Here is a 27,200-nt window from a genome sequence, read left to right on the forward strand (position 1 = left end):
TCACAGTTCAGCTTGGTTGGAGGGAATTGAACTTTGTTCACAAAAGTGGCAAATTCTACACCACCCTCCTTCAAAAATGCATGAAAAGTAAGAGCAAGACGTCAGGGTTCTAGATTGTCAAACCGATGCGTCATCAGCTCATCTCCACCTCAAGATAACTGCCAGGAAGCTCTTCCACTGGCCAGTTAAGACTCGTGAAGGGGGGTCCCGGGTGGGGTCCATAATTCCCACGATGCTTTCGACTGTGCTCTTCCCATAAACTTAAAAATAAAAGACCATGAACTCAAGGGTTATTTTAAGTTACCAAAGTCCCCCCAAAAGAGGACTAGTTTATTTTTAGTATTAAAGAGATTACCATTAGTCTCATTATTCCGACTCATCCATATTGAAACTCACGGGCTTAGAAAGTTGCAAACCCCATACAGTTTCTAACAACTCGGACTACCTTAAGAAAAGACAATCCCAGGTGTGGGCGTAGGAAAGATCAAAGAGTAGAAACGGCCAATCAGAGGTGTCCCCAGACAAAGCAAACTTTCTGTGATTGAAATAATATTTCATGTCTATGGTTCAGAAAAAGAGGCTTCTGTTAGGAGCTGAGAAATCAAGATGAGAAACTGTTGGTATCTAAATTGGATGCCTGAGTTCTCTGCCATGCCATTTTTGTTGTTGTCATTGTTGTCTTTGCCAGTCTAATGCCATCAGGGGAGAAAGAGGCCTGAGGGAGAGGAGGAGGAAATTCTCAACTTCTGGCCAAGCTCCAGCCCCAAGGGCAGGACTGAGGACTGAGTACAAATATACTCAAGGCCTCACCTTGAGTGGCTGTGGGACAACTTGGAAAACTAACCACTTAGGATTTGAGTCCGGCCTGTTGGGAATGGCCAGGTCGCGTGCACCCCAGGGCCCGTGCACTGGAGACCGTTGGAAGAACGGGCATCAGAGGTGACAAGCTGATACAGCGAACAGCATGTGCTTTAAAAGGTGGAGACCAGCATGGATGGAAGTAACAGCCCTTAACACTGCCCTTTAGATTATTGACATGATTCTTCCTTTTGGGCAGCAGGACTAAGTAAATCCCTAATATTTGCAGGTTAGGCAGGATCGTGTGTCATAACTCATAGTAGAAGCTACAGGTTCTACTCTATAAAATCTATGTACAGCGTAGATCCAAGAGGCTGGGGCACTTATAGACTGTGGCAGAACATATGGTCTTCAAAGATTTGCGTTTCTGTTGCTGAGAAGCTCTTGTCACAAATTGGACAATAAAGGGTCTGAACAAGCTGCTGCTCCAAGGTGTGATCACAAATGTCACCAGTGAAGTCTGATTTGCAGGTGGGGCACTTCTTACTGGAGAGCTGGGAGGAAGAACAAAAGAGGTCAGGAAAGATGTAGGCTGCGTGGGGCGGAGCCCGTGTCTATCTGATTTTCCACCACGTCCTCAGCATCCAGCACGATGCTTGCACGTGGCAGGTCCTCCAGGCACAGAGGATGAACGGACAAATTCAGCTTTGGGGAGACTCACTAGGGCTACCTCTAACCTCAGGACTGAAAGAACCTAGTACTGCTGAAGCGGTCAAACAGCTTCCGGCCTGGAAGGGGCACTGGCCACCCCTCGTTCGGCCAGCTGCCCCGTTCACATCTCCTCCTGATCCTGCTGCTAAACTCAGCTCACAAGGGAGATGGTGAGCAGAGTGCTGCTGGAGGAATGGTGCCCTTCTCCCGGCTCAGCCAGCGCATTGGGCAACAGGGCCTGAACACCCTGGGCCCGCCGACTTCTGGAGTCATCACAGCGAGCCCTGCGGGTCTCCCCAGAACTGGAGCAGCAAGGGCAAATTTCTATAGGGTTTGCAGCAGTCACTCAAAATACTCACCAGGCTGGAGGCAGAACTTTCCTGGATGCCTGAAGGTAATAAAAAAAAGAGATTTCATTCAACGAAAAAAGAGCATCCTTAGATCTCCACATGTGTTCTAGCGATTGTTTTCTGTACCCTCGTTGTTCCCTTTCGCCCACTGCTTTTGGCCCTTTATCTCTCTTTTTTAATTTTTTACTTATTTAAAGGGGAAGGGAAGGAGAGAGAGAGAGAAATATCAATGTATGGTTGCCTCTTGTTCATCCCCTGCTGGGAACTGGCCTGCAACCCAGGCACCTGCCCTGACTGGGAATTGAACCGTGATCCTCTGGTTCACAGGCCCGCGCTCAATCCACTGAGCTACGCCAGCCAGGGCAGACCCTTTATCTCTTTGATAAGCCATCTACTTTTGAAAGAGGGGCTCTAGGTCAATGACCAGGGAAAAAAAGGGAAAAATAAAGAGGTGGGCTTTTTAGTGTATATCACATAAAGGGATATATGTAATATACACGAGCTATGTATATTACATAACCAGAAAAAACCAATGAACCTATTTAGTGGGTGGAAAATGAGATTTTAATAAAAACAGTAATAATGTAACCCAGAACAGTCTGAGAATATATTTTAAGACTGAATCCACGTGGCTGTTTTTTTGAATAAAGTGTTTACAAATATTTTTAAAAGAAAAAATAAACTTGGACCCCTGCCTGTTGCAAAGATCTGATGGCAACTCCTGAGAAAACACGACAAGTTCAACCTGTCTGAAAAAAGCAAATGAGGTCTCACATCACTTTTGAAGACAAGAGAGTCAAGTTCCCTGTTACGCCAGGACATGTGACCCCCGGTCCTCGAGTGACAAGAACCCCCAAACCACCCAGAGTCTCTGCGCAGCCCACTCCTGCCACCCTGGGCCAGGCCATCGGGTGGCTGCCGTGACCCCCCGTTCCTGGGTGGCATTACCCGCCTCTCGGGCTTCCATTTCCAAACCTTAATTAGCTTCCTCCGCTTTTTATGTGCATATCTCCTACAGAGACATTTCTCTGATTTATGTATCTGGAATATAGCCACGGGACTCAATTTGTGTCTGCTGCCTCTGAGCGAGCGATCTGATTTGCGTCTTCTGGATTTAAATTTATTTCTCAATTAACCCTTCTCGCCCGGCAATCTTTCTGCTGGGTTCTCAGCTTCTGCCCAGCAAGTCTTAACAATGAGATTGGTCTTAATTAGCATCGCGGACACACCAAAATTTAGCGGGGGACAGGGATGCAGGCAGGGGTCTTTCAGCTCCAACGGCGAAGCTGCCTTACCGGCGTAGGGATTCCCATAGACAAGCGCTGGGTTCTGTCCTGCGCGGCCTTGATCTGAAGCAGGCCCTTGACGTGGCAGAGAGTCAAAATCCAGACCCATGTAACTCATCAGTCTTCTGTTCTCACTCTTCAAATGCTGAGGATAGAAGATTTATAGCAACGTGTTGAAAGACGACAAAGCGGCCCCAACGAGCTGGCCGAAGGGCGCCCGTTACAGGTGCTTCCTAAAACACAGCGTGGTGCCGGGGAGCCCAGGGAAGGATAAGCCAGGATCCCCCTGAAGGGGAAGCAGCAGCCTCCGTACTCTGAAGAGCTGAGTTCTTAACATACGGATTTAAGTGCGTACCACATTTTGTTTGGATTAATGTACAAAAGAACTTAAAATCTCTGAATATATACCGACTGCAGGAGGTACACAAATATTGTGTGGATATATGAGGCTGGCAGAAGCTATGTTAAGAATGAAATTATTGCCCTGGCTGGTGTAGCTCAGTGGATTGAGCAGGGGCCTGCGAACGTGGTTCGATTCCCAGTCAGGGCACATGCCTGGGTTGCAGGCCAGTTCCCAGCAGGGGACTCACAAGAGGCAACCATACATTGATATTTCTCTCCTTCTCTCCTCTCCTTCCCTTCCCCTCTAAAGATAAATAAATAAAATCTTTAAAAAAAAAAGAGTGAAATTATTGTATGCTGTTGAGAGCAAAATGCTTCTTTTTAAAAATCTCCTTGTAGAACAGTTTTCTTAATGTAAATATTCATCTGATATAATTCCCTTCTTTACATCTTATCCCGTCCAATGGATACACCAACAGAAAGAGTGAAATGGAGGAAGGAAGAGAGGGAGGGAGAGGATGAGAGAAAGAATGAGAGAGAATAAGCTTTTGGGGGGCAGACAGCACCAAAAGTTCTTTAAAAAAATAAAATTAGTAAACTGCCCTGAACATCTTTTTTTAAAAAAGACCTTATTTATTTATTTTTAAAGAGAGGAGGAGGGAGGGGGAAAGGGAGGGACAGAAACACCAATGTGTAATTGCCTTTCATGTGTCCCCTAGTGGGGACATGGCCTGCAACCCAGGCATGTGCCCTGAGCAGAAATCGAACTGAGGACCCTTTGGTTCGCAGTCCAGTGCTCAACCCACTGAGCCACACCAGGCAGGGCTTACACCTTAAGAAGGCTTTACTATAGTTCTTAACAAAGCTTCCAAATATCAGGTCTTTTCCTTCTTGTGGTAAATTGTGTGCACACTCCCTACCCCGACCTGACCCCACCAGACTATCCCAGGAAAATAAGGGTTTCAAAGCCCAGGTCTACTTATCTAAGTCAAGAGGTTGAGCACGACAGGGCCAGAAATAGACCCCAAATGCCTTCCACGATATTGAAACACAATGGCATGAATAGTAAAATCAAAAGGAGAAATAATGGCTTGGAGGCCTGGCCCAGGAGAGGTACAGAGAGGGCAGAGGCGGGGAGCTGCCGGAGGTGTAGACCCAGGAGTAGCTAGAACGCATGCGCACCCTCTCTTCAGGGCTGGGTAGGGGCATGCGAGTGACTTCAAGTGTTTTATTTGCTGCCTCGTCCTCGATCAATGGACCAGCCCTAACCTGTGTTTAACACAGCAGAAAATAACTGTCGGGTGGATGAGTGAACGAAGTGACGAGTGCACGGATGAATGCGCCGCACTCATCGGAGCCAACCGCGGGTCCAGCAGTGGTACGGCCCACCGTGTCTGCTCCTGGTTTGGCAGCAGAGAAAAATGGAGAGGTTCCACGGAAGGAAAAGGGTTCCTCAGCCGGCATGGAAGTGACATTAGGCATTTCCCTCCAAAGATAGCGTTGACAATAAAGGTGAAGATAAAACCAGGAATGGTGAGTGAGATCCTCACCAGAGCTGTTCCTTTCAGGCTGAGTATTACTGCACCCAATAAGTTTATTGGGGTGAATTAGGAAACCAGATTGAATTTACTTTCTTTAGGAGCAACTGCCTCCCCCCACTGTCCCAGAAGGGGTGCTTTTATTTTTTTAAAGAATTTATTTGTTTTTAGAGAAAGGGGAAGGGAGGAAGAGAGGGGGAGAAACATTGATGTCAGAGAGAAACATCTATCAGTTGCCTCTCGTACATGCCCCGGCTGGGGACTGAACCTGCAACCCAGCCATGTGCCCCGAACGGGCACTGAACCCGAAACCTTTCACTTTGCAGGATGATGCTCAACCAGCTGAGCCCCACCAGTCAGGGTGGGACTCTTTCCTCTAACTTTTTATCTTATCAGCACACCTCTGGGTCACTCTGCTCTTTCCCCTTAAAATCTTGGGGTTTTTGCCCTGGCTGGTGTAGCTCAGTGGATTGAGCGTGGGCCTGCGAACCACACGATCGTGGTTCGATTCCCAGTCAGGGCACATGCCTGGGTTGCAGGCCAGTTCCCAGCAGGGGACACATGAGAGGCAACCATACATTGATATTTCTCTCCCTCTCTCCTTCCCTTCCCCTCTAAAGATAAATAAATAAAATCTTTAAAAAAAATCTTGGGGTTTTCTACTCTCATTTACATACTTACATCATTTTCTCTTTCCATTCTCTCTTTCTCTTTCTGCAGAACATTATATATAATCTTGTTTTCACTCAGTCTTCTTGACAGGTCGAAGTTCTCATCCTGTCAATAATTTAAAAAGGTAAGATTAGGATCACATACGGAAATCGGGGTCCAAGGCGGGGTGAAGCAAGGAAATGGCGGAAGCTGTAGCTTTCCGAAGTGTTGGGGTTGAGGTGGGGAAGGAGGGACCTGGGGTGGGGAGGGGGCCACTACGCAGGGACGCTGACTAACAGGAAAGCTGCTTGATGAAGTGCCCGAAGGCCTGGGCGGGCGTAGCGATGCTGGTTTCCTCTGGTTTGGCTGAGAGTGTAAGTGTGTAAGTGACCAAAGAGAGCAGTAAGCTTGGGGGAAACCTCAAGACTGAGTTATCATGGTTAGGGATAAATGAAGCTTTGCTTAACCCAACCATGGAAACAGTTTGTTGCGAGCAAACCTCTCAGTCAATGAGCCTGAAGCACTTGGGGTTAGGGTGGCCTGATTCCCTCTCGGGTGTGAGGACAGAAGTTAGAGGGAGGAAGAAAAGAGTCCCGGAAGGCATTTATCCGAGGCTCCCAGGAACCCAGACTGGAACCCTGAGCTTCCCAGGATGATGGGTTAACTCGCTAGTTTCATGAACCCAAAACTCTTAGGCAGGCCTCAGGGCTTCCCATCTCCTTCCTACCTATGTCCACATCCAGGTACCTCACAAAAACACAAGCTAATCCTGTTAGTTGTGCCCCTGCCACCGAAGACTTTTTATTTGAACTCGGAGCCCACACTGCTGGGCACTTCTAGCTGGCCCAGAGGCAGTCATGTGAGAGGGGCTGCCCAATGACGGGGCTGGGCCGACTGCAGGCTCCCGCGGGTTCTTCTGGTCCTGCCTCGTTTCCTCAAAAGGCAGAAATAAAAAAGGGCTCTCCAAATGTGTGCGGAAACATGCTTACCGGTTACAAAAACCTTCCCCGAGCCACGGCTGAGCCAGGGTCTGTATTTCTGGGGATTCTCAGGCCAGTTTCTGGCTATACACTCCGTCCGTCCCTCCTCTTTTTAGCAGGAAGATAAATGTCTCTCCTTCACAAGGGTGTGCCATCCTCTGGGCCACAAACCTTCACGCCCCTTGCCTCGTCACCTACCAGGGCAGCAGCCCTGAATTGCCTGATCTGTTTGTGGAGTGGCTGACACTCTTTGTACCTCTCTAGGAAACAGCTTTCCTGGCCTCCGCCTTTGCCTTTGGGCGGCCCACCTCTTTTTTCCGCCCCCAAAGATGAGTGTTCTGGGCAGCCCACCTCTGGTACTAACTGTTCCCCCACTGATGCTTTTTCGGTCCCTAGGCTCCTGAAGTATAAGGTACATAGTCCTCACAGGGGCCTTTGGGATGCACGAAGAATAAAGAACAGCCATCCGCTGGGGAGCCCCCGGGTCTTGCAAAATGCTCCATGAAGATACTTCCAAGGAAACCCACACCTGCCACAAGACAGTTCAAGCCTTCCAATCGCTCTAGATTGTCTGGAACAATAATTCCTTTGCTACAGTAGAGGTCACAAACTCCAATGTGTCTAACGGCAGGGGCCAGGCAAGGAATGTAATTAAACGAAGGAGTGGAATGCAGCAAAACAGCGGAGCCGCAGCCAAATGGAGGGCACATGACTCATCGAAGGGGTGCGGCAGCTCCTCGGCTCCAGGCCTGGGCTCACGCACATCTTCCATTTTTTAACAGAGCCTGGGATACAATTTTCAGTTGTATGGGAAAACATTCCCATTTTTAAGTATAGGTAATTGATTCAATTTTTTTAAAAAGCACCACCGAGGCCAAATAAAACACCTCTGTGGACTAACCTTAACCTGTGAACTGGTGCTTTTCGAATTTGATTCTACTCGTTACTGTACCAGGCTAAAAGACGCGGTATCTTATGCACGGCAGGTACTCTGTAATTCATCGAACAATGACTGAATGAATGAATGATGCGCAGCTGACACGTTATGGTCCCAACAGCTGGAGAGCCCGCAGACACCAGCGTTTCTCATGCGCTCAGAAAATGGTCTCCCAGGCACCTGCCGTCACCAGGACTCCTCGTTTCCAGCAATATATCTCAGAAAATTATTAGGCAATTAGGCTATCATTACCACTTTACTGCAGCTCAGAATAATTTATAATGATGATAACTGCTAATATTATATGAATTACAACAAATTTTGTTTTGACAGCTGAAATATTCTCCAGTCGTAGCGCGAGGCTGTCTGGTGGTCATTTGTGTGTCTGCACACCAACTCTTTCCGGAGGGGCCTCCTAGCCCAAGGCTCCATTTACTACGGCCTGTCACGAGGTTTAACTTCCAATATTCCTTTATCACTCATCACACATTAGAAATACCAGCCTTTCCTGAACATTTTGTACACAGCAAATTCTCCACCCTTCTGGATAGAATACAAACATGTCCCGAGGAAAGAGCTATTCTCGTCCGTCTTATTTAACCTGTCCATCACCTGAGTAGGGACCCCACCCCTTCCCTTCTGTGGGCTCCTCCCATAAAGCCTCCCAAAGACAGACATGCCATTAGCTCCTGCTGTTTCTTCGCTGCAGTAGCTTCTTTCTGCTTCAGCTCGGTCACTGTCCGCTCAAGCTTCTTCAGATGCTCCCTCTGCACAAAGACAGATTTCAGTACCACTGTTAGAAACACACACACAGACATGAACGCAGGCAGGCACCGGGCCAGGGCCTGCCCACCTAATGCGCAAGCAGGATGCAGACAGAGAAGCCGGTCTTCTCTTACTAGTTTCTGAGAACTATGAGATGCATCATTTCAGATGGCTTCCTCCGAGAACTTTCCAGAGCCAGTGACACCCAGGTACATGACAGAGTAAAGAAGGAACAATGTATATATTTTCTCCAAAATGCCAGAAAATGTTATTTTCTGCCGTGACTCTACCTGCTCAGTTAAACTGAGAGAAAGCTGGCTGTTTTCCCACTGCAGACGCTCCAGCTGCTCTGTGTTACCGTGCTCTCCCTGGACAAGCTTCTCCATTTCTTTCTCTTGGGTCGACAGCTGCTCCTACAGCAAAAACAGTGAATAAAACCGAGATGCAAAAGAGGAAAAACTAACCAGGAACAACGCTTTTTAGTGTGCAGTGACATGAAGGAATGTGTGTTCCGTGACAACCCCCCGACGGCTGAGTAACCCTGGGACTTCACTCTTCAGCTGTACCTTGCACCCTGAGAATCGAACATGCAACTGAGCAAAATTCAACAACCTCCCCCTTAAAGCCCTTCTTTAGGGCACAGCTTCCTAAATACAGGGGAGTTCTGCTATTTGCTTTACATTCCAGAGTTGCGTTAAAGGACTTTGTAGTTAAAAGAAAAATGTTTGACGATCACTAGATGACAGTCATCCATCTTAGGAGCTCATGATAAATACAAACTAAAAAACTACTCAGTTCCTGTGGACTGGGACTATTAAAAACAAGTGGGGGAGGGTCAAGAATAGAAAACACATACTCTGAAACTTTAGTCTGATGCTTTGAAAGGTACACTGTTAGGCACTCACTGCAATGAAATGAATCTTCCTGGGCCGCCAGACAGGAGCGGTGGCAAGACGAAGGGAGTGCACTCAGGCAAAGGTTTGCCATTACCTACCCGAAGCTGATCCACTCTGACTCTCATCTTCTCGTTTTCAGAGGACAGCTCCTGGTTTTGCTCTTTCAGTCTGCGGATGCGGAGACAAGGATGTGAAGTACACGCTGATGCCAGCTGGCTCCCCCAGGCCTGACATGACTTAAGGCTGCCTGGGCCCTAAGCCTGCAGACTTATTTTAAAATCCACTTGTTTCTTTGATCCTGTTTTGGCTTCCTGACCTCAGAGCGCAGGTATTCAATACCTGATGTTCATACTTGAATTCAGGTCATTTCTCCTTACCGCTCTGACACTAATTCTCAAGCCTAGAATCAAAGAGCTCATGGCCCAAAGGGGAGAACCACACGGATCAACGTGGTAACAGGAAGACCGTAGCCTAACGAAGTCTGGAAATCTAATCTGACCCTCCCTGCGGTGCCGACGCTCCGTGGTTCCTCCCAGCCCGGGGTCACACTCACTGAAGCAGCTCTGTCTCCCAACCGTCCTGCTGCTCCTTCACTTTCTGTTCCAGCTCCTGGTTGATGCTCTTTAAGGTTTCCAGTTCCTCCTGTAGATCGAAACGTCAAAGGGACGGATCATTTCTAAGACGGTTTTAGTATCTCAAGCTGCCAACACACAGCGACATTTATTGAGCATGTATTACATGTTACATATCAGGCATAGCATGACATGACAGTGAATAAACTATCCCCCGAAAGGGGTTTCCATATTCAAATATTCTTAATATGTTCTGTCCATACAAAAATGTATCTACCTAAGTCCCTCTTCCACCGGAGCACCAATCGCCCACTAATTTGTTAAGCGAGCATTTGGTGAGCGCCTGTTACGCACCAGACACTGTGCTGGCATTACAGGCACAGCACTGGCTCGAATAAAGTTGCTTTTCTCCTAGAAATGTGTCGTCCAATAATTTCGGAATGCCACACAGGTAGTAAAAAAATGTCAGTAGCCACATTTAAAAAAGTAAAAACAGGGAATTCATTTTACCAATAGTATATGTAGCCCGATAGGTCTAAAGTCTTGTTTGAGCCCTGACGGGTGTGGCTCCGTGGGCTGGGTGCTGTTCCACGAGGTAAAAGGCTGCCTGTTGGCTTCTCGGTCAGGGCACGTGCCTGGGTTGTGGGTTCGCATATGAGAGGCAACCGATCAATGTTTCTCTCCCTTTCCCTCCCTCCCTTCCCCTTTCTCTAAAAATAAATAAATAAAGACTTTTAAAAAGTAAAATAAAATACTGTTTCAATGTGCGAGCAATAACAAACTTCACATCTTTTCAGACTAAGTCTTCAAAAGCCAGTATATATTTTACGCTTTAGCATGTCACAACACACCACGTGTCACATGTGACTAGTGGCCCCCGTGTTCATCCTAAACATGTTTTTCCCACTTTCATTCTGAACTGAATCAATTTTTTTTAAGATTGTATTTATTTCTTTCAGAGAGGGGAAGGGGAGGAGAAAGAGAGGGAGAGAAACATCAATGTGTGGCTGCCTCTCACGTGTCCCCCCACGGGGGACCTGGCCTGCAACCCAGACATGTGCCCTGACTGGGAATCGAACCAGTGACCCTTTGGTTCACAGGCCTGCGCTCAGTCCCCTGAGCCACACCAGCCAGGGCTAAAACTGAACCAATTCTTACGTGTAAGTCACAACTATCTGCTTTTAGCTTCAAGATTTAGTAAGTTTGGGGTTATAGACATTTTAGAAATAATTTTTTCTGTTTCAAAAATCGTAGTCAAATACATGTCACACAAAATGTGCTGTCTCAACTGTCTTGAGTGCTTGGCTCCGGGGCGCCGAGCACTTCCTCACTGTGGCGCGGCCACTGTGGCGCGGCCACCACCACGCCCACCCACAGGACTCTCTTCATGTTGCAGAACTGAAGCTCTGGGCCCACTGAACACTAACTCCCGCCTCCCCTCCCCCCAGTTCCTGGCAAGCCCTATTGCACTTCCTGTTTCTATGAAGCCGACTACTCTCCATACCTCATGTCAGTGGAACCATACGGTGTCTACCTCTCTATGCCTGACCCCCTTCCCCGGGCACTGTGTTGTACTACGTGTCAGCATTTCCTTCCCTTTTAACTGGAACGAAATGCCATTTTACGTACACACCACGCCACGTCTCTCCATCTATCCACCACTGATACCTGCCTCCACCCTTTGGCCCTTGCGAAAAATGCTATTATGGAATCAGGTCCTAGTATCTCCTTGAAAAAACAGGTATTATCAATCCTCTTTTTCCAGGGAGGTCCTTGAAGATGCTCATCAGAGATGTTATGAAATTTCTTGTGGCCCATCAAACAATAAGTGGGAGAACCAGCCTGTGTGACTCCAAAGACCAGGTTCCTAACCATTGTATAGTCCTGCCTCTAAAAATCAGGGGCTTTAACATCAAAAATATCTGAGTTCAAATCCTAGTCGGTCCCAAGCCACAAACTGACAGTGGGCCAGTGTCTGAACCTCTCTGAGCTGTGGGGCTGTTGTAAGCATCAAGTGAGACAATGTGCTTCATTGTAGTGCCTGGCACATAGTAGGTGAGTAACAAATATTGGCTTTTGTCATCATTATAATAACTGGTAGCAAGAATGGAGGAGAGCTAACCCAAGAACCCAGACCCTCTGGCTCCTGGGCTAGAGCCTGGCGGGCAGGCTGGAAGGCTCCTGGCCAGATGCTGGTTCTTGGCAGCCAAGCTCTGAGTTACACCGATGCCACCTTTGTTTGTTATCTCCCTGCTTGGGACAGGCCAGGTCTGCAGCCTGGACCTGCCCCCCACACTTCTACACCAGCCCAGGGCAAGGACATCACAGGCAAGTACTTGTGCGACAGCAAGCTGTGGAGGACAGAGCACTCTCTGGGAGCCAAGAAGAGTGAGTCCTGATCCCGTGGAATCACTGAATTTCCCTTCTCTGGGCCTCAGTTTCCTCACCTGTAGATCAAGGGCTTCACAGGCGGTGATTACAAGGTTTGTGTTTTGGAAACTTCTAAGCTATGACCTCAGTGTATGGTCTTTAGAGAAAACTCTCCACTTCCGCTCCTGGCTTTAGCGACTCTCATTCTCCACCTGCTGATTTGAAGGTAAGTGGCAAAGAGTTTGGATAACCCGCAACTTGACTTTATTACTGTCTCTTCTCTTGATGTCATGTCCTAGCTAATCAAAGCAAATTACTTCACATTATAAATAGGCAATGGGAGGAAGTGGCCAGACTGCCTGGGTCTGAACCCTGGCTCTGGCACTAACTAGCCGTATATGAGATTACTTAGCCCCCTAAGCCTCAGGTAACTCATCTACAAAATTGGGGTAATAATAGTACATATTCTAAAGGTTTGTCATGAAGTGTTAAAAAAATAATACACATAAAACTTTCAACACTCTGCCTATTCAAAGGTATTAGTGTAAGGGAGTGAGATCGCAAGCCAAACAGGAAATGCTGCTGGCCAAGAGGCACCATCCGGTCTGATCTTCACACTCCAAATTCACCTTTCAGCAGCAGCCATACCTGCTTCTTTTGGAGCTCAGCCTGCAGGTCTGAGTTCTGCTTCTGGAGGCTGACACAGCTGTCTTTCAGCTCCTGGTTTTCTTTGCAAAGCTCATTGTTGTGCTGCTCAATCTCTTCTACTTCGCCCTGCGAAAGAGCATTTCATAAACTCTGATTTGACCCTTTACAGCACAGGGGATGTTCAAATCCGTCTAGCAGAAAGTTCCCGTAGCCTGGGATAGCGAGGGTCTGGCCCCACTCCCTGTAGTGGCGCCTGTAGACCCCAGATGGGAGCAGCCCCTCAGTACGTAAGGAAGATAGTAACAGAGATGCATCTGCATGAACTGCAGCTCTGAGTCTGCCATTACCGAGAAGAAAGATGAACCAAATGAAGGCCATGGAAAGGGAAAGGGGGGGTGACAGAAGAATGCAGGCTCTTCTTGCAAGCACTTAGTACTGCCTGTTTCTCTTATGGACTTAGCTCCCTGAGGTGGGGGGGCAGTGTTTTCATTGATTCTTCACTGCATCCTGGTGCCCACCATTGTGCTGCATGGCGAGTGAGTACCCTGTTAAGTAACCGAGTAAGTAAGTGAGTCCAATACTCACGCATGACAGGCTCTGCGTCAGAACTGATGCAAAGAATATTTGGTGTGTCTCTCCTCAAAGGAGCTTCTCAATTAACTGTGGTGATAAGATGTGGCGATGACAAAAATTACAGAAATAACTGAATGCCACTAAATCACAGCAGTTTTAAGAGAGAGAGAAACCACCTGTGATGATCCTTGTTAATGTTCCTTAAGTCATTTGGGAGTGGGTTTGAGGGAGTATTGTGTAAATTCTTCTCAACAGTGTCTGCTAGAAATTCAGTAAAGGCTTTTCAACCCAAATTCTACCCTCCTCTGGCATCGCTACTCCTCCCGGCAGGAGGGGAGGGAGGGGAGGCGCTCACAGACCTGAGTGGTGACAACCAGGATGTCCTCCTCATTTTCTGGACGGAACTGGAAAGGGATACTTGCGCCCCGGACCACGCCGTCCTGATCCACATAGCAGAACTGGTAATACTCATCGTCCTTGGGCAGGTAATAAGCTGAAAACACAATATGATTTGTAATCCAAAACAAGGTCTAGTCAGAAAACGAAAAATCTGGATGTCTTTTATCTGCTCCAGAAAGCCCAAGCTCAAGGAAATAAATTAGTCTTGGCTGCTCACTGTCTCCAGCACCTTTGATCCAGCCGGTACTTTCCTCACCTTTGAAGTGGACTTCCTGCTGTTTGGTCGAATTGCTGTTCAGGTCCACAGGCAAAGTAACCCACATGAAGGTGTAATACTCGCGGGTTGTCTTCCATCCCACCTGCAACAACAAGAGGCTCTCGTTCAGCATCTGAAAATGCTCAGGGAAAAAAATCCTTATTTGGGCCATGTCTTCCCAAAATGCACTTACTTTTTATTTATGTTGAAAAGACAATAGAATGAGTTTATTATGACGAGATCCACCCACCACGGATCAGATCTTGTTTTTTTGACTTATGACAATCATGTATGGTGAAAGGTCTGATACAACGAAAAATTGGCACATGCACGGCATCCAAAATGCCTGTCTTGGAAGGAAATGAAAACTGGCCACTCAGCATCCAGGACAAGCTCTAAAAATTTTATCTCCAGGTCAGATACAGAACTGAGAGTGGCTGGGGGGAAAAATTCCAGAATTGTGATCCTTGATCCCATAATCCTCTTACCACGGTGTGGGGACTTCTTATCCAGAAAGCACTTTGGATTTGCTCTCTCCATTCCTCTCCTGTGTCTAATTCAGTCTGGTCACTTCTACTACCCTGGTTATCCTAGTGCATTTTTTAAAATGCATTTTTTGAATAATGTGAGTGTTGGGGGTGGAGGGGCAAGAGGCCTCTTAGATTATGAAGCACAGGAGTCCAGTCAATAGAGTTTTCTTTTCTTCAGTGTTTTTTTTTTTAATAAAGATGTTATTTATTTATCTTTAGAGGGGAAGGGAGAAAGAGAGGGAGAGAAATGTCAAAGTATGGTTGCCTCTCATGTGTCCCCTGTTGGGAACTGGCCTGCAACCCAGGCATGTGCCCTGACCGGGAATCGAACCGCGATCTCGTGGTTCGCAGGCCCGCGCTCAATCCACTGAGCTACACCAGCCAGGGCCAGTGTTTTTCTTAAAGCATGCTTCATGAAGGCTTTTTGGTGCTACAAAGAATGGTAACAATGTGGTAACCATAAAGGCTCTTTCTAGGTGGTAAATGCATTGAGTCATAAAATATAAGGATACTGTAAAATATGCTTCAGAGCAGACAGCTGGCTAAGTGGAAAACGTCCTCGCTAAATGTGAAGAAGAGGAAAAGATCGCTCACATAGGATCTGAAAGGGAAGAACCCACCAGAGAATAGAAAAGGAGCGGTCGGGTCTTCAAGGAGAGAAACTTGGCAAATGAGGAGCAAAATTACATTTATTGCCATGTTTTGACCCTGCCTGAGCCCAGTGGGAAGAAAAAAACAACTAAGAATAAATTCAATTTTTACCTATTAAGGAATTAGAGTAGGGTTGAAAAGGCTACACTGAAAGCTCACCGGAACGTACGAGGGCATGTTTTAGTGTCTCATTAATACACACCCCATGGCTGCGGGCATCTCAGAGCCACTGCAGCGTGTGGTGGTGCAGGAGGCAGGAATTTTATGGCGTCTTCATTCACATCCTGGAGTGTCTTAATGCACTGTGACCAAAATATCGTCTAGGGAGGCCTAAGAATTACTGCTGCCTTGGAGCAGGGAAGAACTTTTAGCCTTCTGCGATTTCTGTCCTTGACTCCTCCACCTGAGCAGTCCTAGTCCCAGCCTGCCTCTCGTGGCATGGGATCTCCCCTCTGCAGCCTTGGAAACACTTACATGCCCAGGTGGAGTATGGAGCACGGTACTATATACACTGAAGGAAGGAAGGCCGACCCCTCCCTCCCTGGGCTCAATCATTGGTGGTGGCTTTTGCTATAGCGAGAAGATGGAGCATACCGTACATTCAAAAATATTTCATGAGCCCTGGCTGGTGTAGCTCAGTGGATTGAGCATGGGCCTGCGAACCAAACAACCGCGGTTCGATTCCCAGTCAGGGCACATGCCTGGGTTGCAGGCCAGTTCCCAGCAGGAGACACACGAGAAGCAACCATACATTAATATTAAAAAAATTTTTTTTAATTTTCACGAGTGCCTCCTTGGTGCCAGGAAGTACCAGTGTTAGGGTTGATGTGAAGTTGAGGAAAATGATTAAAAACACACTGGCCCGGGCTGGTGTGGCTCAGTTGGTTGGCGCATTGTCCCGTAACTGAGGAGTTGTGGGTTTGATTCCTGGTCAGGGCATGTGCCTAGGTTGCAGGTTTGATTCCTGGTCCAAGTGCTTACAGGAGGCAACCAATAGATGCTTCTCTCTCGAATCCATGTTTCTCTCTCTCCCTTCCTCTCTCTCTAAAAGCAATGAAAAAATGTCCTTGGGTGAGAACATACACACTGAAAAAACACTAGAGGAGCTCTAGAAGTGAGGTACGAAGGACAAAACTTCCCAGTCAACTTTTAATTCCCTTAATTTACCAACTGTTGTTCAAAGGACTTCAGCAGAACAGAGGGGAAGCAGAGATTTAAATGTCGAACACGCATGCTTTACCCGGTACCACTGGGAGACCTGGGGAAAGTCGCCCCCCTGAGCAGATTCACTGTACTCAGGTGTGTGCAAGAGGCGATACCACCCGCCTCAGGGGGCTGCTGGGCTGTTCAGGTTAAATGAACACGCACACACGCACGACCTCATCAAAGACCTAGCGTATTGTGTAATCTCAAAAAATTTCAATCCCTTCTCTATTAGTCTTGAAACTTTCAGGCTTCGGGGTAGGTGCTCAAATCAGTAGCTTTATGGACAATAAACATTAGAGGCCATTCTTTGGATTAACCACTTCTTCACTGAGGTATGGCAATACCTCAGAAATGCACGAAGCATTCCAAATGTAGATGCGTTTTTCATTGTTTTTAAACATTTGTTTTTAATAAGCTTGACTCTTATTTGGTTTATGGGCAAGACCTCACTGGAAGTTGCTAAGTGCAGTCTAAGCTAAATGGAAGCATAACAAAAAATGTTACAGATTACAGTACAAACTCTAATACGTACTCTTTTGAATTCTCCTCTTTTTTGGTAATCTACACTTGCCTGGTCCAATATGTTAGCTGCTAGCCACATGAGGCTATTTAATTTTAAATGGACTAAAATTAAGTTAAATTTATAAGCCAGTCACTCAGTCACACGAGCCACATTGTAAGTGCTCAATAGCCACCTGTGGCTGGAGGCTACGGCGCTGGACACAGAAGGCACAGCTCCAGGGCAGTAGGTCCCACTGCACAGCTTTGCCACCTGTCGGGGAAAAACCCCAACCACCGTGTTCTTCAGAAAGCGAAACACACCCTGGTAGGTGGCCAGGGTTCCGTGTTGGAGGGTCTTTCAGTCCAATGATTCCACGTCCTGCCGTCTCGGAGCTGTCATGAGCCTGTCACCGCCCCTCTGGCTGCCTACCCTGTCTCCAAACACCCGCTGTCACGGCTCCATCAATTAGCTTGGAATTTCAAACAATTAAGAAAAAGCCACTTAATGAGGGATGTAAATAAGCACCAGCTCATGCACAGCGCAGTAGGAATGATGTCCGACTGCTGGATGAACAGTGCAGGCAAACTCGCACTGACATACCGAGCTGTCAGAACAAAGGTCACGGACGTTGGAACTCTACAGCACAAATTGCTTAAGTCTGACCTTTATTTCCTGTCTCTGGAAATAGGACGGTTTGTCATTATGGGGTGTGTGTGACAGACAGAGAGAGACATGGATGAGGGCAAAAGCTGAGGTAGAGAGTAAGCTGACCATCATAAAAAAGTACCTTTTCTGTACTTGAACTGACAGGGGGATTAGACACCAGAAGAGGCCACCAAGGGAGCTCATCTGTCACTGGAAATCTTTACAAAGAAGTGAGACACACCTGCTCAGGAACGGCCTTCTTGGAGGCCGGACGTTGAACCAGGTAACTTCTCAATATCCTTTCCACATTTGTAATACTCATATTAAAACAAATTAAACACAAATAATGTAAGGGAACAATCATCCCAGTCAAACCACAGATAGACATTTCAAAATAGGATACTTTTGCCCTGGCTGGTATGGCTTAGTAGGTCAAGTGCAGGCTTCCGAACCATAGGGTCACTGGTTCAATCCCCAGTCAGGCCACATGCCTGGGTTTTGGGCCAGGCCCCCAGTGTGTGTGGGGGAGGGGCAAGTGGCAGCCACGCAATGATGTTTCTCTCCCTCTCTTTATCCTTCCCTTCCCCCTCTCTCTCTAAAAAAAAAAAGGATACTTAAAAAATTTATATTTGGTCTTTGCAAACATAATAAAAGTTGGAGATTGTATGATTTGCCACCTCATTTTCACCTGCCTCCCACAGTGCATGTTGGCACGTGAAGGGGGAGGTGCTAGGGAGCTCAGTTCAGGATTTTAAAGTTGGCCGGACATAATATGCAAAATGCTCATTATACGAGGTAATAAAGACTTACTCCTTCTGCTCCTAGTCACGTGGTATTAAATTAACTACTCACTCTAAAGATTCCAATCCAGTCCTTTCGACGGGGGACGAAATGCTGGGTGAGGGTGTAATAGCACGTGACGTCCCCTCCAGGCACATAGAACTTCTCCACACTGTTGAAGATGACCTGAGAGAAATGACAGTGATCCAGCAGGACAGCTGACATGGGGGGGTCTTCTAGCGCCTCCTCCATGCTGGGGTCCTGTGGAGGAGACATGGGGTCAAATAAGGCTCAGAAAGGGTCGTCTGAAATGGTGGAGATTCTGGGCTCTCACTCAGGGCACATTCCATTTCAGAGACGTCAGGGGAAAAGAAAGAAAGAAAAAAAAGGAAGGCCTAACCAGCACTGAGGTCATTCAATTTGCTTTTGGTTTCACTTTGAGCCATGTATAATATCCCATGCCATAAGGGTTTTCTGAGACCATCTTTGACCTCTGCACCACTGGCACCACCCCCCTCACACATCCTCTATTCTCTGCTCCTGGCTGGTCTGTGCACCTTCTTCTAAATGCCTTCAGTAAGCAAGGCAGCCTGAAAGAAAGTAGCCTGAGCTGGGAACGGAAATAATGGAAAGGGTCCAGTCCTGAAATCAGCACTTGCCCTGAAGGAGGCACTTCACACAAAGCAGAGACGTGTGGAATGACAGAATGAAGTGCTTAGCACAGAGTCTGCACAGAGAAAGGTTTTAACAGCCCTGGCTGGTGTGGCTCAGTGGATTGCGCACCGGCCTGCAAACCTAAGGTTCACTGGTTCGATTCCCAGTCAGAGCCCACACCTGGCCTGTAGGCCAGGTCCCCAGTGGGGGGCACACAAGAGGCAACCACACACAAGAGGCAACCACACATTGATGTGTCTGTGCTTCTCTTTCTCCTTCCCTTCTCCTATGTCTAAAAAGAAATAAATAAAAACTGAAAAAAAGGTTTTAAAACAGATGTTAGTGATTATTACTATTTTTATGGGTTTTTTTTCCTTCTGGCCCAGTGTTTGCCCTCAAAAAGGGTTCCAACCCAACAGAGAAGTCAGATAAGTAAACAAGTGACAGGCAAATGGATAGAGTAAGTGCAAAATCTCTTAAGATTCAAAAGAGGGAGAGATGTGACTGATTAGGAAAATAAAGAAACGCTTCAGGGAGTGAGTAGAATCCTAGATAAGCCCCTAAGGAAGATTAATATTTTGACAAATGGGTTTGGGTCAGGGAATGCCAGGAATGAAACAGCAGGCAAAGAACCAAAGAAACAAAAAACACAGCCCAGGTTTGGAGGACAGCAAGCAAGTCTGGATCCCTATCTATAAAACGGGGACAGTGAACTCTCTAGGTCTCGGTACAAATCAAATGTGATCGAGGATGGGAAATGATTTGGAAGGTACAAACAATACAGAAAAGAAGCAAAGTCTTTTCAGTCGTTGAGACCTGACACTTCCTGCCTTGTAAAACTTACATGCCCTGTCTTCCAAATGCCTCCCTGGTCTAGTAGGTACTGAGTTCACGATCTCGACCCAGAATTCTACTGGGAAATGAAAGCAGCTTTGCAGCTCTCTACACAGCAGAAGAAGGAGGAGCTGTATATATGCAAACACTGTGGGATACCTTACAGATCCAGCTGTTGGAACATGTCGGAAGATTGCAAGCACACATACGCATAATGTAAAATAAGTACAATTAGAACAAAACAAACCACGCACACAGGACCTCTTCCAGCCCTGCCCCACCCTACTTATTTCCTGGTTTTATTTTGAACTCTAAGCAACCAAGCCTCTTCTTCCAACTCCATGCAGATCAGTTTTTTTTCACAGAGAAAGGGACTTTGAGGCATTAAACTATCTATTCTTGGGATTGAATTTAGTAACTAAAAAAAACCAAAAATGTATTGGCTTTCTGGTTTGTGACACAGTTTAACCACATCCTCAACCTCAAACCTCAGATCAGTTTTGCTAGGGAAGAGAGATCGCGTTACAGCCTGGGCCAGGGCTTGCTCCGCATGACAAGCTGCTGCCTGTGTGATGTTGGGGGGTGGGGGCAGGGCTGTTTCCCAGCCTGCAAACCCCTACCTTCCCTGGCGGTCTCCCATCATACTGAGGCCAGCATTCCCTCTGTCCTGAGCCTGGACAGAGCATGTTAAATGCTAAGCAAGCATGTAAATCCGAGCGTGTAAAATGACTTCATCTGTCCTTTGGCTATGGATCTGAAGAACACTCAGGTAAGAGTAACTTCAGCACATGTCTCAACCTAAGGATCATACATACTCCCTGTTCTCTTCCTTCACAACATAATGCCTCACCCGTACTGATTGCTGTGTATTCATCAAATAAATGAATAAATAAGACACATATGTAATTCATCAAAAAAGAAAGGCAGGGGATCTGTAGGCAGACAGCGGTGTGAATGGTGGTGGGACTAATCCTTCTTCTTTTTTTTTTCCCCCAGGTCTGCTCTTCATTTGTTGGATACCCTTGGGGAATCTGCTGTTTCTCAGCTTTCTCTTTTCTAAAACAGGGTGAGGACATGATGATCTCCAAGTGCTATATCAACTCTTGGTATGGCTGGTTCAGCTGGCAGGGCTGGTTCAAGTGGCATGGTGCCAAAAAGACAAAAGGCACAGCTTTGATTTCCTCAAGGACTCATAACATTCACACTCCATTACCCGCCTTCCACACACTCAAACTCGGGCACGCTGCGTTGCCGATGGACGCTCCTGTGAGCGACAAGAGCAGCCCAGGGCATGGTTCAGAGAGCCTTGGTTCAGCCTCTCTTTCCTTACTAGAAAAACAATCTACACCTTAGTTTGTGAACAGAAGGACAGTGAAGAAAGGTCAGCATAAATGTTCAAGATGACATGGAGCCCTGACTGTTGTGGCTCAGTGGGTTGGGTGTAGCCCCGCACCGCGAGAGGTCGCGGGTTCGATTCTAGGTCAGGGCACATGCTTGGGTTTCAGGCCAGTCTCAGTTGGGGTGCGTGCGAGAGGCAACCAATGGATGTTTCTCTCACATCAGGGTTTCTCTCCCTCTCTTTCTCCCTCCCTTCCCCTCTAAGAATAAATAAATAAATAAATAAATAAATCTTTTCAAAAAGTGACATGGAAGATCTCATGCCAAAGCTTGAGTGTATAGCCAATGGACACTTTGTCTTTCTTTTTTTTAAAGATTTTATTTATTTTTTAGAGAGAGGAAGAGAAACATCTATCAGTTGCCTCTCATATACCCCCAACTGGGGACCTGGCTCGGAACCTAGGTATGTGCCCTGACTGGGAATTGAACTTACAATCTTTTGGTCCACAGGCCAGCGTTCAATCCACTGAGCCACACCAGCCAAAGTCCAGTGGACACTTCATCTCTTTTCTTTCACCCGAAAACCTAATCATCTGTCAGGAAAAGTCAACAGTCTTGATTCCATGCTTATCAAAAATGTAAGAGACTGGGCAAAATGGTTAAACGCACTAAGAAAGTCAGAATGGTTGGTAAATACGGCAGCCATTATGGCGCCTCCCTCAGGTAAATGGTGAAGAAAATGGAGATCAGCCAGCATGTCAAGTACACTTGCTCCTTCTGCGGCAAAACCAAGATGAAGAGGCGAGCCGGGGAGGTCCGGTCATGTGGCTCCCACGCGAAAACAGTTGGTGGTGGCAGCTGGACCTACCACTTCCGCTGTCACAGCAAAGTCTGCCATCAGGAGACCGAAGGAACTGAAAGCCCAGTAGAAACTCCACGATTTGAAATATTGCTAGCCAATAATAAATGGGTTAATGTATGAAACAAAGTTTAAAAAAATGTAAGAGACTCCACGAAATTCCTCATTTCAAAGATCTTGTAACCTTCCCAGAAGGACTCAGAGGACACTCAGTGGCATTCTGGGTAATCAGAACTCATTCATTCTGAAATAAAAACTCCTCTCTACCAAGACTAGGAAAGTGGCCGAGGAGGCGGGCAAAGTGGAGAAGAGCCGTGGCTTCCCTTGTCTGCTTCTTACCCAAGCTGAGCACAGAGGGGCCACGGGCAAACCTAGAGCGTAACCTTGCCAATCTGAGCTGGGCCAGTGAGGACACCTCACTCCCTGCACCTTTCCTGGAGGGACGATGTCTACTGAGTTTTAAGGTCAGTGACCCTCAAAGCCTCTCTTCTCCCACGGTGAGACGATTCCCTGGGACAAATGGGCACTCCCCTTCCTGACAAAGCAATCCAGAAATGACTTTTCTGTGGAGGGGAACGGGAAGGGTATGGAAGGAAAATTAGAACGATGTAAGCATCGACTTCGGCTCCTTTAACGGCTCTTCCCACTGCAGAACCTGTCCACCATCCACTTCTAATTCTGGCACTACCCCCGGAGGCAAGGAAGGGAGAGGAAATAAATACAAGTGCAAAAGTTCATTTTAGAAGCCCACAGAGCTACTGAGTCACGAAAAAGCAGTGGGATGAAGTCGGCGCCCTAGAAATCGTGGAACGGTATTCCACCGATTCTCTACTCCTACCCGCCAGTCAAAGGCTGGTCCTGTAAGAAGTGAGCGGGGGGAAAACAAACAGGGATTTTGAAGAACAAACCATCAGCCACGGGAAAAGAATGCAGATTCCACAAACTGCCACAGGCATTTTATTTGGACTCGGACATCGTTGCTACTTTTATTTATTTATTTTTTTGTGGCTCAGTTTCCAAAATGATTAGGGTCCTCAGAGGAGGTGGCAATAATAGGCAATGTATTTTAAAATGAGTCCCCTTAACTGCTTCCTGGCTTCTAAGAAAATCTGATACATTTTCAGCGGATGGGCTTTTCAAGCCTAATATACGGCTCCCAGAACTGTTCCACGGAGGCACAGATTCTCTTACATGCTCCTGAAGAAAAGGAACAACAGCCAGTTCTGCTTCTGCTCACTCTGCGTGAGTCTGTAAGCTATACCGATAGGCTTTTTAGCAGAAAAACTCCAAAGTTCCTAAAGATTTTTCCTCATGTATGCTGAACCACAAAGAAATAACTTTATTAGAAATAACTAGAATTCTCCCTTAAAGAATGTCTAACTTGCCCTGGCTGGTCTAGCTCAGTGGATTGAGCAGGAGCCTGTGAAGCAAAGGGTTGCTGGTTCGATTCCCAGTCAGGGCACATGTCTGGGTTGCAGGCCAGGTCCCCAGTAGGGGACACATGAGAAGCAACCACACACTGATGTTTCTCTCCCAAGAAACTGATGTTTCTCCTTCCCCTTCCCCCTCTCTAAAAATAAATAAATAAATAAAATATTTAAAAAAAAAAAAGAATGTCTAACTTATGTCCTGGCTGGTGTGGCTCAGTGGATTGAGTGCCAGTCTGGGGACCAAAGGGTCACAGATTTGATTCCAGAACCAGGGCACATGCCTGGGTTGCAGACCAGGTCCCCAGCAGGGGACCCGCAAGAGGCAACCACACATTGATGCTTCTCTCCATCTCTTTCTCCTTCTCTTCCCCTCTGTCTAAAAATAAATAAATAAATAAAGAGTGCCCAACTTCTTTTTAAACAGTTTACAAAATATTTTATTTATTTATCTTTAGAGGGGAAGGGAAGGAGAGAGGGAGAGAAATATCAGTGTATGGTTGCCTCTTGTGCATCTCCTGATGGGAACTGGCCTGCAACCCAGGCACGTGCCCTAACTGGGAATCGAACCACAATCCTTTGGTTTGCAGGCCCGCGCTCAATCCACTGAGCTACACCAGCCAGGGCTCCAACTTTTTATATTAGCCTTTTATAGCAGTGGGTGCATGTTTCAAGAGAAATGAAGACTATAGGTAGTTTCTCTGGATTAGTTCACAGAAGAAAACAAAATGCTTCCACAAATGAGAGCAAACTGCAAATCAATTCTTCATTTGGGAAAAGTGACAAAACAAAGACAAATAAAACCCAAACCCACATTAATCTAATTTCTTCGTCCTTTTGCTTACTTAACTTTCTAAATAACTAGCGATTCGCAGTGGATGAACCGCTTTGGGTCCCACTCCTCTCTGGCCCCGGAAGAGACGCTTCCCCAGCAAGGCCCTTAGAAAACACTGGCGATAGATATAATGAATTTGTGGGCGGCCTGAGATGGGGAGCAAAAGCAAAGACGCTTAGTCACTGGTCCTCAAATCATTAAGCCACTTACTGTAACTCAAACTTCCCAAGTTCATTATAGTTTCTTACCTAGAATCTTTCAGCATGCCTTAGAAAAATTGTGCAGCCCCAGAAGATTTCAATAGTACTCACGGACAGCTGTTTGGATTGGCTGCCCTGCTTGTTCAAAGCAGGCCCTCGCCCCCCATCCCTCGCCACCAGTGCCGGCAGCACTAGGGAAGAACAGAAAAATAGTCCTGGGGCATGCCATACAGGCAACCAGAAACTGTGAAAGGCTCAACGCTGTGTACTAAATCTCCAGTTTACTGGACTGAGATTCTACACTTTTTTCCCCGAAAGGGGTGACTACGCTAACTTCTGAAGTGACAAGGGGAGTGACAGTGTTTGGAGCGTCGTGGAAATGGGCCTAGGCCAGGACCTGAGGCACCTGGGTTCCTGTCTTAGTTCTGCTACTAACGAGCTCTGAGATCTTGGCCAAGTCATACTACCTCCTTTAAGGTCTCCGTTTCCTCATCAGTAAAATGCACGGATCAGGCTAGAACATCTCTAAGAAACTTCCTAGCTACAGTAATGATCCTAAGTAAAAGGAGTTAGGAGAGTCCATTTTAACCATCTAAGAAAATAAAGAAGTATGGCATTACATCAACATGCCCTGTCAATTTTTTTTAAAAAGCCTTAAATATACTATCTGACCTGAAAGACAATACGGCTTGTTAGTGCTACGGAACTCTTTCTTACTGACCACCTTTCTCAGTGTCCTTTCCACTCCGCAGCTGTCAGATCTGCTGAAAGGTAGAGTTTCAGGTAGAGACCTTCTGAAAATACCTGTGAAAGGGAGCCCCCTGGATATTCCTTAACCATGTGCTCTACACTATGTACAAAGGCCTATGGCATAAAAAGTCCTTTGCTTTAAGCTGTTTTTGCAACAGTGGAGATAAGTCATAATATACAGCAGATCCTCGAATAATGTCATTTGGTTCAGCGTTAGTTCTAACGTTGATGAGACATTGTAGGAATTTAACTCTTGTTTCTATCAATTAGCCTCTGATAAAACTGGCTTGCCTACACGACGTTTGGCTTAAAGGCATAGAACCTATGACAGCGTTAAGTGAGGACGAACTGCATAGCATCTGTATTATTCTACTCAGCCCTAAGCACGGCCACTCGTGAGCTTGCATCAGGAGCAAAGAATCCAAGTGATAGAAAAAAGTTAACACGCCCGGGAGAGTTTGAAATTACCATGTGAGTGGGAACATTAGCCCCTAAACTAAATTGGCCTGATCGTGGCAGTGGGAGGGGCTATGGGATACGACTGTAAAGAAGCAGGTCACTGCACTCCAGCTGCTCCTTCTTCTCGGATGCCTAGAACCTCCTCCAATTACAGAGGCCCCATGTGAAGGAAAGGGGTTTCAGGGATCAAGTCTACTCATATAGACCGGGCAAATGAGGCCCAAAGAGAAAGTGAGTTGCTTAGGGTGACTGGACAGGGCCCCGCCTCCAAGCAAACGACAGGGATGTCAAGGACAAGGATTAAAGCACCACCGGGACCTCCACCCGCGGGAGAGGCGTGATGCTGCGTCAAGACCCTCCCTCCCGTCAGAGGGATCCCTTTTGCCCAAGGAGTCTCCCACCGGGCTGCAAGCACTGAAGCCCTGCCTTGCTCCGGGGGAAAACTATCCCTCGGCCCTTCAAGGCCGCAGAAAGAGCTCCGGGAGCTCCGACGCCACTCCCACTTACTGTTTCCCTAGAAAGAGGGACGGAGGTGGAAACCGAAACCGGTAGCACTTTAGCCGCTCACGGTACTTTCTCAGGACTGGCAGTCCGACTTGGGGAACCCGAGAGCCCACTGCCACTAGTTACCTCTTTCACTCCAGGGACTCACCGCGGGCAGCAGCCGGCAGCGGCGCAACAGCAACAGGATGGGACAGGGTACAGGGGCGGGCCAAAACCCCAAGGGAGCTCCGATCTCGCCTGACCCCGCCCACACGTCAAGATGGTCAGCAAGTCCCGCCCACACCGCGGTGCTTTCTGGGACTTGTAGTGTTCAGGTGACTGGGTTCGTTCCGTTTACGGTTTTCCTTAGTCTAGAGCAGAATTCTCACCGCAAGAAGCTTATTTCTTCCTCTAAAACAAGCCATTAACTTACCTTAAAACAAACAGACAAACAAACAAGCACGGGGGAAATGGAGACAACTGTAATAGAACAAGTTTCAAGAAAACCAACCAACTAAACATTATTTCAGATGTGAGAGTTCTCCATACACTTGAAGTGCCATTCAGAGGTGGTCTTTACTTTTCTACTGCCCCCACGTAACACTTCAGTAAGAGACTCGCAGACGAGGCTCCCTTTGACATTTAATCATGCCTCTCACCTGCCCAGGAGATCCTACAATCTCCCTGGGTGCTCCAGATTTTGTCTCATCATTGCCTTTCTATAAAGAAATTACTCTTTAGTATTAACTCTGTCGAGGTAATACTCTTCCCAACTGCGGTAAGAATAAACTCAGCAAGAATCCTGCTAAATCAGCTTAGAATTCCCCATCCTTGATATCTGAACAACCCCCAGCTGACCTTTAGCAAGAATCCCCCCTACCCTTGGGGTCTCCTATCAGTGATTTTCCACCCACTTGTCCTAATTGTATTTTGAACTGAGCATGCTCTCTCCCCTATTGTGGTGTCCCTGTTGCG

At 47.0% G+C, this 27,200-nt stretch overlaps 1 protein-coding gene and 1 pseudogene across 2 annotated transcripts; one reads left to right on the plus strand and one right to left on the minus strand.

Moving 5' to 3' along the window:
• Positions 1-569: 569 nt before the first annotated feature.
• On the minus strand, positions 570-26,494 carry CALCOCO2 (calcium binding and coiled-coil domain 2). Of its 2 annotated transcripts, none has more exons than XM_037033342.1 (13): positions 26,395-26,494; positions 18,459-18,647; positions 14,073-14,175; positions 13,777-13,910; positions 12,845-12,970; positions 9,808-9,896; positions 9,353-9,422; positions 8,649-8,771; positions 8,274-8,360; positions 5,707-5,802; positions 3,155-3,290; positions 1,869-1,897; positions 570-1,352 (listed from the first exon to the last, which is right to left on the minus strand). In XM_037033342.1, the coding sequence occupies exons 2-13, from the start codon at positions 18,636-18,638 to the stop codon at positions 1,182-1,184; spliced, it is 1,344 nt and encodes a 447-aa protein (XP_036889237.1). In that variant the 5' UTR covers positions 18,639-18,647; positions 26,395-26,494; the 3' UTR covers positions 570-1,181. The 2 variants fall into 2 exon arrangements, with proteins under 2 accessions (XP_036889237.1, XP_036889236.1); XM_037033341.1 differs by having other exon boundaries at positions 26,373-26,456.
• LOC118978088 (60S ribosomal protein L37a-like) lies at positions 21,757-22,205 on the plus strand (annotated as a pseudogene).
• Positions 26,495-27,200: the final 706 nt, after the last annotated feature.

Source organism: Sturnira hondurensis, unplaced genomic scaffold (genome assembly GCF_014824575.4).
Source record: "Sturnira hondurensis isolate 20B ecotype Veracruz unplaced genomic scaffold, ASM1482457v3 Scaffold0021632, whole genome shotgun sequence".
NCBI classification, from domain to species: domain Eukaryota; kingdom Metazoa; phylum Chordata; class Mammalia; order Chiroptera; family Phyllostomidae; genus Sturnira; species Sturnira hondurensis.

Excerpts from the sequence above, each read along its gene's own strand:
- CALCOCO2 (XM_037033342.1), bottom strand. The coding sequence starts at position 18,638 with ATGGAGGAGGCGCTAGAAGACCCCCCCATGTCAGCTGTCCTGCTGGAT. Across the intron at positions 12,971-13,776 it reads TCCTGGTTGTCACCACTCAG|GGCGAAGTAGAAGAGATTGA; the intron begins GTCTGTGAGCGC and ends GCTCTTTCGCAG. Across the intron at positions 8,772-9,352 it reads TCAGAGTGGATCAGCTTCGG|GAGCAGCTGTCGACCCAAGA; the intron begins GTAGGTAATGGC and ends TTTTTGCTGTAG.